At 36.6% G+C, this 13,252-nt stretch overlaps 2 protein-coding genes and 1 pseudogene across 2 annotated transcripts; all 3 read left to right on the top strand.

Annotated features, from left to right (window-relative positions):
• Positions 1 to 2,327: 2,327 nt before the first annotated feature.
• Positions 2,328 to 4,326, top strand: LOC111009060 (Glycosyltransferase family 61 protein). The gene is made up of 3 exons (XM_022281992.2): positions 2,328 to 2,478; positions 2,634 to 2,717; positions 2,862 to 4,326. Exons 1-3 carry the CDS (start codon positions 2,328 to 2,330, stop codon positions 4,040 to 4,042), a joined length of 1,416 nt encoding a protein of 471 aa, XP_022137684.2. The 3' UTR covers positions 4,043 to 4,326.
• Positions 4,327 to 5,953: 1,627 nt separating this feature from the next.
• Positions 5,954 to 7,924, top strand: LOC111008793 (alpha-1,3-arabinosyltransferase XAT3 pseudogene; annotated as a pseudogene).
• A 348-nt stretch (positions 7,925 to 8,272) lies between these two features.
• Positions 8,273 to 10,309, top strand: LOC111008864 (TCP-1/cpn60 chaperonin family protein). Its single transcript, XM_022281714.2, has one exon. The coding sequence runs from the start codon at positions 8,431 to 8,433 to the stop codon at positions 10,030 to 10,032; it is 1,602 nt and encodes a 533-aa protein (XP_022137406.1). The 5' UTR covers positions 8,273 to 8,430; the 3' UTR covers positions 10,033 to 10,309.
• Positions 10,310 to 13,252: the final 2,943 nt, after the last annotated feature.

Raw genomic sequence — 13,252 nt, forward strand, 5'->3', positions numbered from 1 at the left:
TCTATTTTAGTATCTTCAATTTTATTTATAAATAAATAAATGTAGCATCAAATTTTACCCACTAAATTTGTTGAAATATAGTTGTCAATTTGTATCAATGATTTTCGTTAGGTATAAAAAATTTACAAATATAATTTAAATTGGTCACTTTTTAAAAGTACAATAACACAAATTGTCATTTTAAAAATACAAAAATTAAAATAAACAAAATTTTGAAGTGCGTATACTAAAATATAGTAAAATTTATAATGACCAAAATAGTATTTAAACTTAAAAGGAGTGTTTGTAAGTTTAATTTTAAAAATCGTGAAATAAAAAATAAAATTGTGGTTAAATATTTGTTACTAAAATACGTATAGGTAAAAATACTTGCGCTTCTAATTGTACTCCCAAAAACTCCAATAGCTTATCTTATCGATATATTGCTTGGTAAATCAAAATTGTGTAAATATTTTCACTTAACATGAACATGGTTCAAATCTTAGATCAAAGAGTTCGAATCATTGCACCATGTGATGTTGGGCCTGTGGACTCGTCATGACAAAAGTACTGGACCCTCCACACGGGTGCCACTCTTGGAGAAATTAGCGTGGGCTGGCTTGTTACATGTAATGGGCTTCAGTTTGGGCCGAGGCCCATGTCAATTGTCGCCTGTGTCAAAATAAAATAGTGAATACTTATGCAAATGATTACAGAGGATAAAACCATTTTAATAAACAAGCTTCCTCAGACGAGACAAAATTCATGATAAAACAATTTCAACGAAGCTAAACTCATATATCATGGCTGAATAAAGAAGTTTAAAGTTCGAATTTTTACCTATATATTATTGAACGTCTATGTCATAGACTAAAAACCACAGTAGCCTTTGACAAACTCCGATACTTAAGTTAAAAGAATAACGTATGCGTATGATATCTTATCTGAATTTAGGAGAATCCCCAGGCCATCAGGATATCTTTTCTCTTGAATCTTTGATCGGATATCTTCCCATTTTGAATGGTAGAAAATATAGATTTTCTCGATTATAATTGCCTTGATATAAAATAATATTATTATCCGTTAATTTAACAGGAATAATGGTCATAAGTATTATAGGAAGAACCTTAGCATAAAAAATATAATTAATGTATTATGCGTGCATGGAGGACTCGGGGGAGGTTGGTGGGTTATCAAATCAGAACCTTCGTTCTTAGCATTTCGAGGCATCCACGTTTTCCCGAAGGAACTATATACCAAAACTTGAAAATGGAAACCGAATCCCTTGACCAATAATTTCACATCTCAAAATTAATTTTCTTTTTGCAGGTTATAAAATTTACATGCTAATGTTAACAAAAATTAATGAATTTACTTAGCTAGAGAATGGGTTAATTGTGTGTGTTGAGTTATGAGCTGACTCTAAATTTAATTTTTCAGTTTTTTATTACTTCAAGTTTCTTTCTTTAAAGTTAGATTCAATTATATGTTATTACTGTTGTAGGTTTCAGTTTCATGGACGGTAAGTTTCAACTTTTTTAATGTTGTTTTAAATTGCATGTTGGTTATTGAATAGGGTTAAGTTTTGTACATATAGGGTGAACTTTCGTAAGAAATTTATATCACCAATCTTTACAATATTATTATCAGATTATAAGTTGATTTTCTTATCTATTGAATTTCACTGTCTCATATTACATATTTTCTCATTCTTCATCAAACATTAAAAATTTTATTATTTCTTCCGCATTTTACTTTCATTTTCTCAATAATGTGGAGATCATATATTAGTGATTTGGATTCGAACTCATATATCGAATGGCAAAATAGATATGCACAACAATGTGTTAGATCTATTATCTTATTTATAAGGGGAATCTCTCAAGTTGAATTAGATAGGTTGACTCAATCGAATGATTTGATCCTGGTCGAGTATAGTTTACTGGTAATACTACTTAGATGGCTCGAGCCACATTGCTTCCTTAGCCTAATTCCAATCTACCTAATAATGTCTCCTATCAGCTCCTCAAAAGATAACCAGACACATCTTAGAGAGAGATGTTTATTCACGCAGTCAACCAAGGAGTCACTCTCACATCCCCATTTTTTTAAGTTTTCAGAGTCACTAGTAGACATTCATCAAACGATCGAATTCGTGGGAAGCACAATTCCTACAAAATATGCACCTCAACTTCTGCTAGTCTAGGTTCAGAAAATGACATCAAAATCCATGCTTTGTTTATTTGCAATAAAAAATGCAACTTTTTATACGTAGAAACAGAGGGGTGGGTGGGTTCTAGTATTTGATGCGAAAAGTTTGAGCTTTGTACATTAATCAGCCTGAAGAAATGTTTTACGATTCAATACTTGCCAGAAGCTTTAGCAAGCACGAGCAGAAGAAGTTGGGTTATGGAGCTTTGGTTGGTTGCTTATTCATCGCATTTAGCTTCTGCATTATGCTTAAACCTCATCTGGGTCGTCCTCTTCTTCTTCCAGTTTGTAAGTTTTCCTTATAAAAGAAGTTTTAAAGATTAATACATTTGGACACTTTGATGTGGTATGTTTTTTCTGGTGACTTTTGATGTAAACAACAAAGACATCTCTGTTTCTTTGTTCTTTGACCTTTTTAATGAAACAGAAACATGGTTTTGCAGTGAATCTCCAGATTCTTTCTAGAGGCTGGGGCATCAAAATGCTGATGATCAATGAAGCATACAGTTCTCTGCAACCAAATGAAGGTATGCCAACCAATAGTGACAGAGCCTATGTAATCTTTCAGTTCTAAAAGTTTAAGGGGAGAGGAAAACTTTAAATCCTAATGCTTTAGTATATCCGTCTATTAGAAGAACTCTTAAAATATACAAGTGGCATTTGTTTTGCAGTTGCAGACGCTGTTATAAAGAAGACAACGCCAATATGCAGTTTAGCGGATAGGGCAGATTTCTGTGACATTATTGATGTGAATGTTAGAATTGATGGAGAATCTTCCTCGGTTTATTTTGCTTCAACTGACATGGGAATCTCCGAAGGCAACAGCAGTTGGAAAATAAGACCTTATGCCAGAAAAGAAGACGAAGCTGCAATGGGAAATACAAGGGAATGGTCAGTAAAAGCAGTGAAAAATCCCCAAAAGATGCCCCAATGCACAAGAAATCACTCTGTTCCAGCCATCCTATTCTCCACTGGTGGATACGCAGGAAACCATTTCCATGACTTCACAGACGTGGTCATTCCCCTGTTCGTAACAGCCAGAGAATTCAATGGAGAGGTCCAATTTCTCATAACTGATACACAACCTTGGTGGGTTTTAAAGTATCAAGCAATTATTTCAAAGCTGTCCAAATTTGACATCATTAACATCGACAAGGAGACACAAGTTCATTGCTTCCCTCGAGCCATTGTGGGTCTTAAACGTGACGACAAGGAACTTAGAATTGACCCAAAAAAGCACTCGTACTCCATGAGAGATTTCAAAGAGTTCTTGAGAAGTTGTTACTCGTTGAAGAGAGACAGAGGAGGAGGCAGGGGAAGAAAAAAGGGGTTAAAGCCACAGCTTCTCATCGTTGCAAGGAGGAGAACCAGATCGTTTACAAATACAGAGGAGATCAGAAAAATGGCGAGGAAATTGGGTTTCAAAGTGATTGTTATGGAGCCAGATGTGAATGTGAAGAAAGTTGCAGAAATTGTGAACTCTTGTGATGTGATGATGGGAGTTCATGGTGCTGGACTTGCAAACATTGTTTTCCTTCCTAAAAATGCAGTTTTTATTCAGATTGTACCTTTTGGAAGCAGATGGGCCAAGTGGCTGTCCAAAAACTTCTTCGGAGAGCCTTCAAAAGACATGGAATTGAAGTATTTGGAGTACAATATGAGTGTGGAAGAGAGCACATTGATTCAGCAGTACCCAAAAGATGATGTGGTCTTGAGAGATCCTCAGGCAATTCAAGACCAGGGGGGTTGGAGGGCTTTCAAGTCTGTTTATTTTGTTAAGCAAAATGTAAACCTTGATATCAACAGATTTAGACCCACTTTGCTGAAAGCTCTTGAGCTTCTGCAGCAATAGCTAGTGTGGAACGTTCTAGGCCCATGATTATATATGTCTTCTTGACAGTGTGTAGCATCCCAGGCCCAAGACTAGACGGGGATTTGGAACCCAGATTCGGCACTTTATTGTCCCGACACGAGTCATTTCAACATACTTCATCTTTACTCACATACTTCTTAGCAAATCAACTAGAAAGTTACCCAACCGAATATTAGTAACTACTAATTAATTTTTTTGAGTTTTTCTTAACCATGCTTCCATGCTTCCATGATCTTATGATCACTGATGCCTGTTATCCCTAAATCTACTCCCATGTCACACAGTGGGATTAAGTTAGTCATTTGTCCAAATAATTTTTCTGATCTTTCTCTGGTGAGTTATCAAATAAGAACCTTCCCCAATATGGATTCTTATAGTGAGAATTCGAACCTTCGACTTTTTGATCGAGACATGATATTTTAATGCATATAGAATTACAGACATTATAGTATACTATATAAAGTGTATAATCGTTAGAATTCTCAAATTCACGACAGAGTTGGTTGATATCTTATAAGAAGTTCAAAATATATTTTGAATTTGAATTAAGTTTTGTTGATTAAATTTTAGAGTCAATAGATGTTTTGAAACACGTTACGTGGGAATCACTATGCAGGGATGCAGGCCATTGCATTATAATAATCTCAAGATTACAACTTGCAGAAGAACCTCAAGGCTTCTATGGGCAAGATACAAAGATGATAGCGAGACCAGTGAGTTGTGTTAATTTTCATTTTGCAGATGATACAATTTTCATGCTAATGCTAAGATAAATTAATGAATTTATTTAGGGTTCGTTTCGTATCGTTTATGATTTTCGTTATAGATTTTGAGGAAAGTAGGTATAATTACTCATTTAATAACGTTATTATTTATTGTTTTTCGTCTCTAATTTTGTTAAGAAAATCTAAACATTTTACAATTATTCGTGTTTATGTTTCTCAGGTTTTTAGAAAACGTTATTAAAATTGTATAAAAATTTTGGAAACAAAAAAAATGAGTCCTGTTTTTTATTTCTCGTTTCCAATCTTATTAAGAAATCTAAGCATTTGATAACTATTGATATTTATTATTTCTCGTTTTTTCAAAAATATTCTCAAAGTTGGGAAATTGATTGTACAAAAAATTTGGAAATTGTTTTTTAGTAAAAAAAATCTTGTTTTATCATCTTCCATCTATGGGTACTTGAGGCCATGCAATTCTACTTTTTTTTTTCTAAAAAATATGAAACATAAACAAGAAACAAACGGTAACGTTACCAAACTGGCTCCAAGTTTCGTGTTTCTTGTTCCCCATTCTTAAATCCAAGGGTATTGAAGCATGTAATTCTATTTTTATATATCTTTATAAAAAGGAATAAACAAACGAAGTATCGCTCATTAGTACACATATTTCCGATTGAAAGATCGTGAATTCGAATTCGAATTCTCATTCCGATGCGTTGATGTGTTTCAAGAAACGAGAAACGAGAAACAGATACTATTTTCTATTTATTAAGAAAACGAAAATAATAAGAAACAGAAAATGAAAAACGTGAAAACTTTTGCCCTTTAACTAACTGGTGAGAAATGGGTCTTTGTGGGTGGGAAGGAAGAGAGATGTTCATTGAAACAGTCAACCGACGAGTCACTTTCGCATCCCCAATTTTTTAAGTTTTCAGAGTCACTAGTACACATTCATCAAACGAATTCGTGGGAAGCAACAATTCCCAATTTCCTTGAAAATATGCACCTCAAATTCTTCAAGTCTTGGTTCAGAAAATGGCATCAAAATCCATACTCTGTTCCTCTGCATTCAAAGATGCAACTTTTTATATGTAGAAACAGAGGACGTGGGTTTTAATCTTTTGATGTGAAAGTTTCAGCCTTCTCCATTAATCGGCCTGAAAATATGTTGTACGATTCCATACTTTCCAGGAGCTTCAGCAAGCATGAGCAGAAGAAGTTAGGCTATGGAGCTTTGGTTGGTTGCTTATTCAGTGCATTTAGCTTCTGCATTGTGCTTAAATCTCATATGGGTGGCCCTCTACCTCTTCCAATTTGTAAGTTTTCCATTCCTTACATTTGGTTAAGCTAGAGAATGTGACAATTACTAAAAAAAGGTTAAAAAAAAGTTTAATACATTTGGATTGACACTTTGATGTAGTATGTTTTCTTTCTTCTTTGACCTTTTCAATGAAGCAGAAACATGTTTTTGCAGCGAATCTGCAGATTTTTCCTAGAGGTTCAGGCACCAAAATGCTGATGATCAATGAAGCAATCATTTCTCAGCAATTAAATGAAGGTAGGACAACCAATTGTGACAGAGCCAGAAATTTTCTCAAGGAATCACAACATTTTACTGTGTAATCTTTCAATTCTAGAAGTTTTAGGGGAGAGGAAAACTTTAAAATTCTGATGCTTTAAATGTCTAAATGGCATTGTTGCAGACATTGTTACAAAGAAGACAGCACCAGTATGCAGTTTGACGGATTGGACAGATTTCTGTGACATTATTGATGTGAATGTTAGAATTGATGGAGAAGCTTCCTCGGTTTTTTTTGCTTCAACTGACATGGGAATCTCCGAAGGCAACAGCACTTGGAAAATCAGACCTTATGCCAGAAAAGTGGACGAAGCTGCAATGATAAAAACAGGGGAATGGTCAGTAAAAGCAGTGAAAAATCCCCAAAAAATGCCTCAATGCACAAGAAATCACTCTGTTCCAGCCATTCTCTTCTCCACTGGCGGATACGCAGGAAACCATTTCCATGACTTCACAGACGTGGTCATTCCCCTATTCATAACAGCCAGAGAATTCAATGGAGAGGTCCACTTTCTCATAACTGATAGAGAACCTTGTGGGTTTTAAAGTATCAAGCAATTATTTTAAAGCTGTCCAAATTTGACATCATTAGCATCGACAAGGAGACACAAGTTCATTGCTTCCCTCGAGCCATTGTCGGTCTTAAACGGGATGATCAGGAGCTTAGAATTGACCCAAAAAAACACTCATACTCCATGGGAGATTTCAGGGAGTTCTTGAGAAGTTGTTACTCGTTAAAGAGAGACAGAGCAACTGAAAACAGAGGAGGAGGCAGGGGAAGGAAAAAGGGGTTAAAGCCACAGCTTCTCATTGTTGCAAGAAGGAAAACCAGATCGTTTACAAACACAGGGGAGATCAGCAGAATGGCGAGGATATTGGGTTTCAAAGTGATTGTTATGGAGCCAGATAGGAATGTGAAGAAAGTTGCAAAAATTGTGAACTCTTGTGATGTGATGATGGGGGTTCATGGTGCAGGACTTACAAACATTGTTTTCCTTCCCAAAAATGCAGTTTTTATTCAGATTGTACCTTTTGGAGGTGGAGGGGCCAAGTGGGTGTCCCAAAACTTTTTTGGAGAGCCTTCAAAAGAGATGGAATTGAAGTATTTGGAGTACAATATGAGTGTGGAAGAGAGCACATTGATTCAGCAGTACCCAAAAGATGAGTTGGTTTTGAGAGATCCTCAGGCAATTCAAAACCAGAGGGGTTGGAGGGCTTTCAAATCAGTTTATTTTGATAAGCAAAATGTGAACCTTGATATCAACAGATTTAGACCCACTTTGCTGAAAGCTCTTGAGCTTCTGCGGCAATAGCTAGCTATATTATATATATGCTATCTCCTTGACAGTGGGATTAAGTTGGTCCTTTTCCCAAATGATTTTTCTGATCTTTCTTTCTGTTGGTACCCGAGATTTGTGGATCCGAAGTAGATTTGTGGCAACCTTCGACAAAAACACGAGATGGCTGCTCTATGGGCAAAGATCACCTACCAACACATTGGACGAAACAAAAATCAAATGTCAAATGACACCGTGGAGAGATCCGCTGCTATTGGGGCACAGAGAGTTGACTTCAACACCCCTTCGAATACACAATCTCCCACTCTTATACTATTTTAAAGATGAATAAAGTATCACTAAAAAAAATATAAATTGATGGGTTGAGTAAATTTAATTCATTTCGAATTACGAGAATCACCGACCTACACTTCCATTTGTTATACCAAAACAAATAAAGAGAAATATAAATTTAATGAATGGAGTCGTCTGGCCGTTAATGTTCTTTTTTGCTTTTTTAGTACAATTAATAATAATTTTGTATTTGTAACCATTTTATGAGATCTAACTTTTGCCTTTGGAAAATAACACCACTTTTCTACAAGGCTATATTGGTAATTTCCTACTCTCTCGAAATCTCCTTCCCTTCCCCTCCCGCTCTCAGTTCGCGTTGGTCTCTCTAGGGTTTGCCTCGTCGCCATTTCTAAACTTAATATTTGTTCCAAATCTCTCTCTCTCTCTCTCACATACTGTCGGGGCATCCTTTGAGCTGTAGTTTGCTCATCCATGGCGGCTCCCGCTGTATCTCAGCCCCGATCCTCAAAAACCGAGTCCTACGTTGATAATAAGCGTAAGGAGGATATTCGCCAGGCCAATATCGTGGCAGCCCGAGCCATCGCTGATGCTGTTCGTACTAGTCTTGGGCCCAAAGGCATGGACAAGATGATCTCCACGGCTTCTGGCGAGGTAATCATTACTAATGACGGGGCAACCATTCTCAATAAGATGGAGGTTCTCCAACCTGCCGCTAAAATGCTCGTCGAGCTCTCGAAGTCGCAGGACTCTGCTGCTGGAGATGGTACGACTACCGTGGTCGTCATTGCAGGTTCACTTCTTAAACAGTGCCTTTCTCTCTTGTCCCATGGGATTCACCCAACTGTAATCTCCGATTCCCTCCACAAGACCGCCATTAAGGCCGTCGACGTGTTGACAGCAATGGCTGTCCCGGTTGAATTATCGGATAGAGAGTCGTTGATTAAATCGGCGAGTACTTCGCTCAATAGTAAGGTTGTCAGTCAGTACTCGACACTGCTCGCGCCGCTTGCGGTTGATTCTGTGCTGTCGGTTGTTGACCCTGCTAAGCCAGATTTGGTAGATTTGAGGGATATTAAGATTGTGAAGAAGCTGGGCGGGACCGTGGATGACACTGAGCTTGTGAGGGGTTTGGTGTTTGACAAGAAAGTAAGTCATGCGGCCGGCGGACCGACCAGAATGGAGAACGCGAAGATTGCAGTAATTCAATTCCAGATTTCACCACCTAAGACTGACATTGAGCAGAGTATTGTGGTTTCGGATTATACCCAGATGGATAGGATATTGAAAGAGGAGAGAAATTACATTTTGGGTATGATTAAGAAGATTAAGTCGACTGGGTGCAACGTATTGTTGATTCAGAAGAGTATTTTGAGAGATGCAGTGACAGATTTGTCATTGCATTACCTCGCAAAAGCCAAGATTTTGGTGATTAAGGATGTCGAGCGCGATGACATTGAATTCATTACCAAGACTCTCAATTGTTTGCCAATTGCGAATATTGAACATTTCCGCTCCGAGAAGTTGGGGTATGCAGATCTTGTTGAGGAGGCTTCAATGGGAGATGGGAAGATTGTTAGGATTACGGGCATCAAGGATATGGGGCGGACAGCTACTGTACTTGTTCGGGGGTCAAACCAACTAGTGATTGATGAGGCTGAGCGGAGCTTGCATGATGCCCTGTGTGTTGTTAGGTGTTTGGTAAATAAAAGGTTCTTGATTGCAGGTGGTGGTGCACCAGAAATTGAGCTGTCCAGGCAGCTGGGTGCCTGGGCAAAAGTGTTGCATGGAATGGAGGGTTATTGTGTTCGTTCCTTTGCTGAGGCTCTTGAAGTTATTCCATATACTTTGGCTGAAAATGCTGGGTTGAACCCAATCACAATTGTTACAGAACTGAGGAATCGTCATGCACAAGGTGAGATCAATACTGGGATTAATGTAAGGAAGGGGCAGATCACAAACATCTTGGAGGAGAATGTGGTTCAGCCGCTGCTTGTAAGTACAAGTGCAATCACTCTAGCGACGGAATGTGTTCGAATGATTTTGAAAATTGATGACATTGTCACAGTGAGGTAGAGTGTGGGCTTTAATTGAAAGATACATGCTGGTTTTGTTGTTTTTCATTTCCCTTTGCAAGTAGCCAAGTAGAAACTAGTTCTGTTTTGGTATGGCTAAAAAATTTTTACTGTGCTTTTTTCTCCTATTTTCCTATAGTTCATTGGCTTGCCTTTTGTTCTTTAGGAGATTTTATGGATCCTTATGTTGGTGAGTACATTTAATATTATATTTTCTACTTTTGGAAATTTACGTGTATTCATCAAACTTCATCAATTATTCGAGATGTTCTGTGATACTACTTTTCTCGGCTAGCATATCTTGGAATTGTCTAGATAGCTCATTTTATTTGTATGGTCTGTTTGATATAGTGGTTTCTGATGGATTGGTTAGCCATTCTTCTTCCCTACATTTTGTACCTTATCGTTCTTTTCTAAAACAAGTGGTAGTATGAGGAAAACTTATCGTCTTTAATGTGTAGCTACAATGATTCTTGGGGTATAATTGATGACATTCTGGATCATTGTTACAGATCTCATCTTTTCATTGGAGCTTGCCATTCTCATGATCTCATCAACTTTTTGAACTATTCATGGACTAGAATTCTTCGCCAGATATAAGATTCAGTTAATATTGTCTTTTTTGTCTCAGTTTGATTTGATCATGGACTTGTTTAACACATGCTGCCAGAGGAATTTTTGTGCTGCTTTGATTGGGGTATATAAAGGTCTAACACAATTTTTGGCCGAGTTTAATTTCATCTCACAACTTTTATCCTATGCTGTCGGGAAGAAATTTCTGTGGCTTAGAACCGACAGAAGTAGGATTTATGTAAAATTCTTCTGATGATAGGAAATAATTATATTGATAGATATGAAATTTCCCATAACATATCCATAACGATTAATTACAAGAACAGTTAAACTTCACACTTGGAAAAAGAAACATAGATCAGTTCCTGAAGTCTTGAGACCTCCTTTCCTCAATAGTCAATACTGAATATACATCTATCTCTTTGTAGCCAAATTTCTTGCAGGATTGGATAGAAGCCTGACAACGATCAAAACTTTGCCCTGTTATTGAATCTGTCGCCACATAGGCTTTGAACAGTAGGTTCTTTCACGCTTTAGGAAGCTGGAAGTAGAAATCAAGAGTATTAACTAGCTTTCTCCATAAAATCGTGGCCACAAGATACTAGATAGGAGGAAAAATGGTGATGAAAATTTTTCTGAATTTTCAAATCCCACCCCTACCCCACATTTGTTGTACTAAAAAAGTACTTAAATGAAAAAATGGGAGGGAGAGCCATCCAATAGAGAAGTAAACAGCCTAGTCGTCCACCTCTATCCAGAAAAAAAGGACTAGAGCTCTTTTTCAGGCTTGACTTCCTTTAGTTGGCTGTTTTTTGTTGTACATTCTTTCATTTGTCTTATTTCTTACCCCAAAAAAAAGAGTCCAATATTCTTGGAAACAATCCACCGAAAAAGTTGAAGGAAGGAAGAGAGAATCCAACTTAGATATGATATGCAAAGCGCTTCTACAGTTGCTGCGGTTGATGCATATCTCCGGAAGCCAGCCTATTCTTATCAAAATCATATTTGTTGGTAACCTTAATGATTCTCACTCTCTCAACTCCTTATGACCATGCCAGTTCTAGAAGCCACCAGACTAGGGGGATTCAGAGAAGTAGAAACAAAGTGGGAAGGCAACCATCATGGGATGACTTAGTGGTCAATAAGGGCCAATGTAAATAGCAAAGGGCTTGGAGGGAATGGGTTCAAACCATGGTGGTTACTTACTTAGGATTTAATATCCTACGAGTTATCTTGTCAATCAAATGTAGTAGGTTTAGGTGGTTGGTCCGTGATTAGTCGAGGTGCGTGCAAGCTGGTCCAGACACACGGATATAAAAATAAAACAAAAAGTGGGAAGGCAGGTTGAAATTGCTAGAACCTTGGTGACATGTACTCCGAAGGTCCTCCACTTTGGCTCATCATCAGCTTCACTTTTTCCAGCAGAGTGGTCCAAAATATTTTCCTTTAACTTGCAAAGATCTTCAGACTTGTTTTTCGGTTAATAATTAGTTTAGCGAAGTGTTTGGCTGTCGAGATTAACGCAGACTTGAATTGGACTGCAAGAATTCGAGGCAGACCCATTCGGCTTTAAGAACCTTCCTTTTTTAGGAAGACCCCAAATAACTTTGTCATATGGCTGCTATTTGTTTGGATCAAAATCCCTAATGTGAACTTATGTTCCCCATTTCAATTGTATCTGTGTATCTCTGTGAAATGATATTGGGAATTACATGCAAATGGACAGTATAATGTGTGTGTTCTATGTTCTATGAGGTATGTGGCTTTTCTTTTTTGGGTGAAGAAATCTTATGGAAACAAACCAAATATTTAAACCACCTTCTCCCATTGTGTCTTGTCTTTGTTTCGATTGCCTTTAGAATTGAAGACAAGAAATAGGAAATATGAATGTTGTCGAAGGAATATGAACCATAATAGCTGTCGTCTCCTCGATTAATTTTGTAGAATTTTGATAATGAAGTTGCTCTATAACATTATTTTATGAAAATGTAGTAACCAAAGTTTTTCTCAATCACTTTTTAATCACTTCTTAAACTTTCAATTGTAATGGAGGATGATTTTAATTTATAATTCACAGATACTATATTTGACCATTTTGTTTGTTTGTCTTTTTTTTTTTTTTTAATACAACATCATTTTGGAGATAAGGCGTTTTATCCAGTGGGTCGGCAGTTAGTTAAGTTTATTCTCCTCGGACACCTTTAAAATATGTTCCACGAATATCATGTTCAGTTGTCTTTGTGTTATTTAAACGTAAATATGGGATATTACTAATAGCAATTAAAAAGCGATATTTTTTTCCTATCGAAGCAATTAATAAATAGAATTTTTTTTTATTTTTATTTTTTTGTTCTTTCGTGGATTAACACTTCTTTAGTTTCCAATTCCTTTTAATGAAAATTATTTTATTGTAAAAAAAAACAATAAATAGAGTTTTTTGCTTAACTGTAAATTTTTTTCCTAACATTTACATGATCTCTTAGTCTGACACATGTGCTGTACGTGGATTTGAACTTTCTATCTTAAAAAGTATTAGATTTGAATTCTCTGATTTAAAAAAAGGAGTATTTTTGTTGATTTTAATGTTTTTTATGTAAAATTTTAATCATGAAAATTTTATCAACTTTTATAACTACATATTTAAAATC

Source organism: Momordica charantia (genome assembly GCF_013281855.1).
Source record: "Momordica charantia cultivar OHB3-1 chromosome 3 unlocalized genomic scaffold, Mcharantia_2.0 BLBB01000003.1, whole genome shotgun sequence".
Lineage (NCBI taxonomy): Eukaryota > Viridiplantae > Streptophyta > Magnoliopsida > Cucurbitales > Cucurbitaceae > Momordica > Momordica charantia.

Bases quoted from the DNA above. Each gene is read 5' to 3' on its own strand.
- LOC111009060 (XM_022281992.2), top strand. From the start codon at position 2,328: ATGTTTTACGATTCAATACTTGCCAGAAGCTTTAGCAAGCACGAGCAG. The intron at 2,479-2,633 runs GTAAGTTTTCCT...ATGGTTTTGCAG, and splicing joins TCCTCTTCTTCTTCCAGTTT to TGAATCTCCAGATTCTTTCT. The intron at 2,718-2,861 runs GTATGCCAACCA...TTTGTTTTGCAG, and splicing joins TTCTCTGCAACCAAATGAAG to TTGCAGACGCTGTTATAAAG.
- LOC111008864 (XM_022281714.2), top strand. From the start codon at position 8,431: ATGGCGGCTCCCGCTGTATCTCAGCCCCGATCCTCAAAAACCGAGTCC.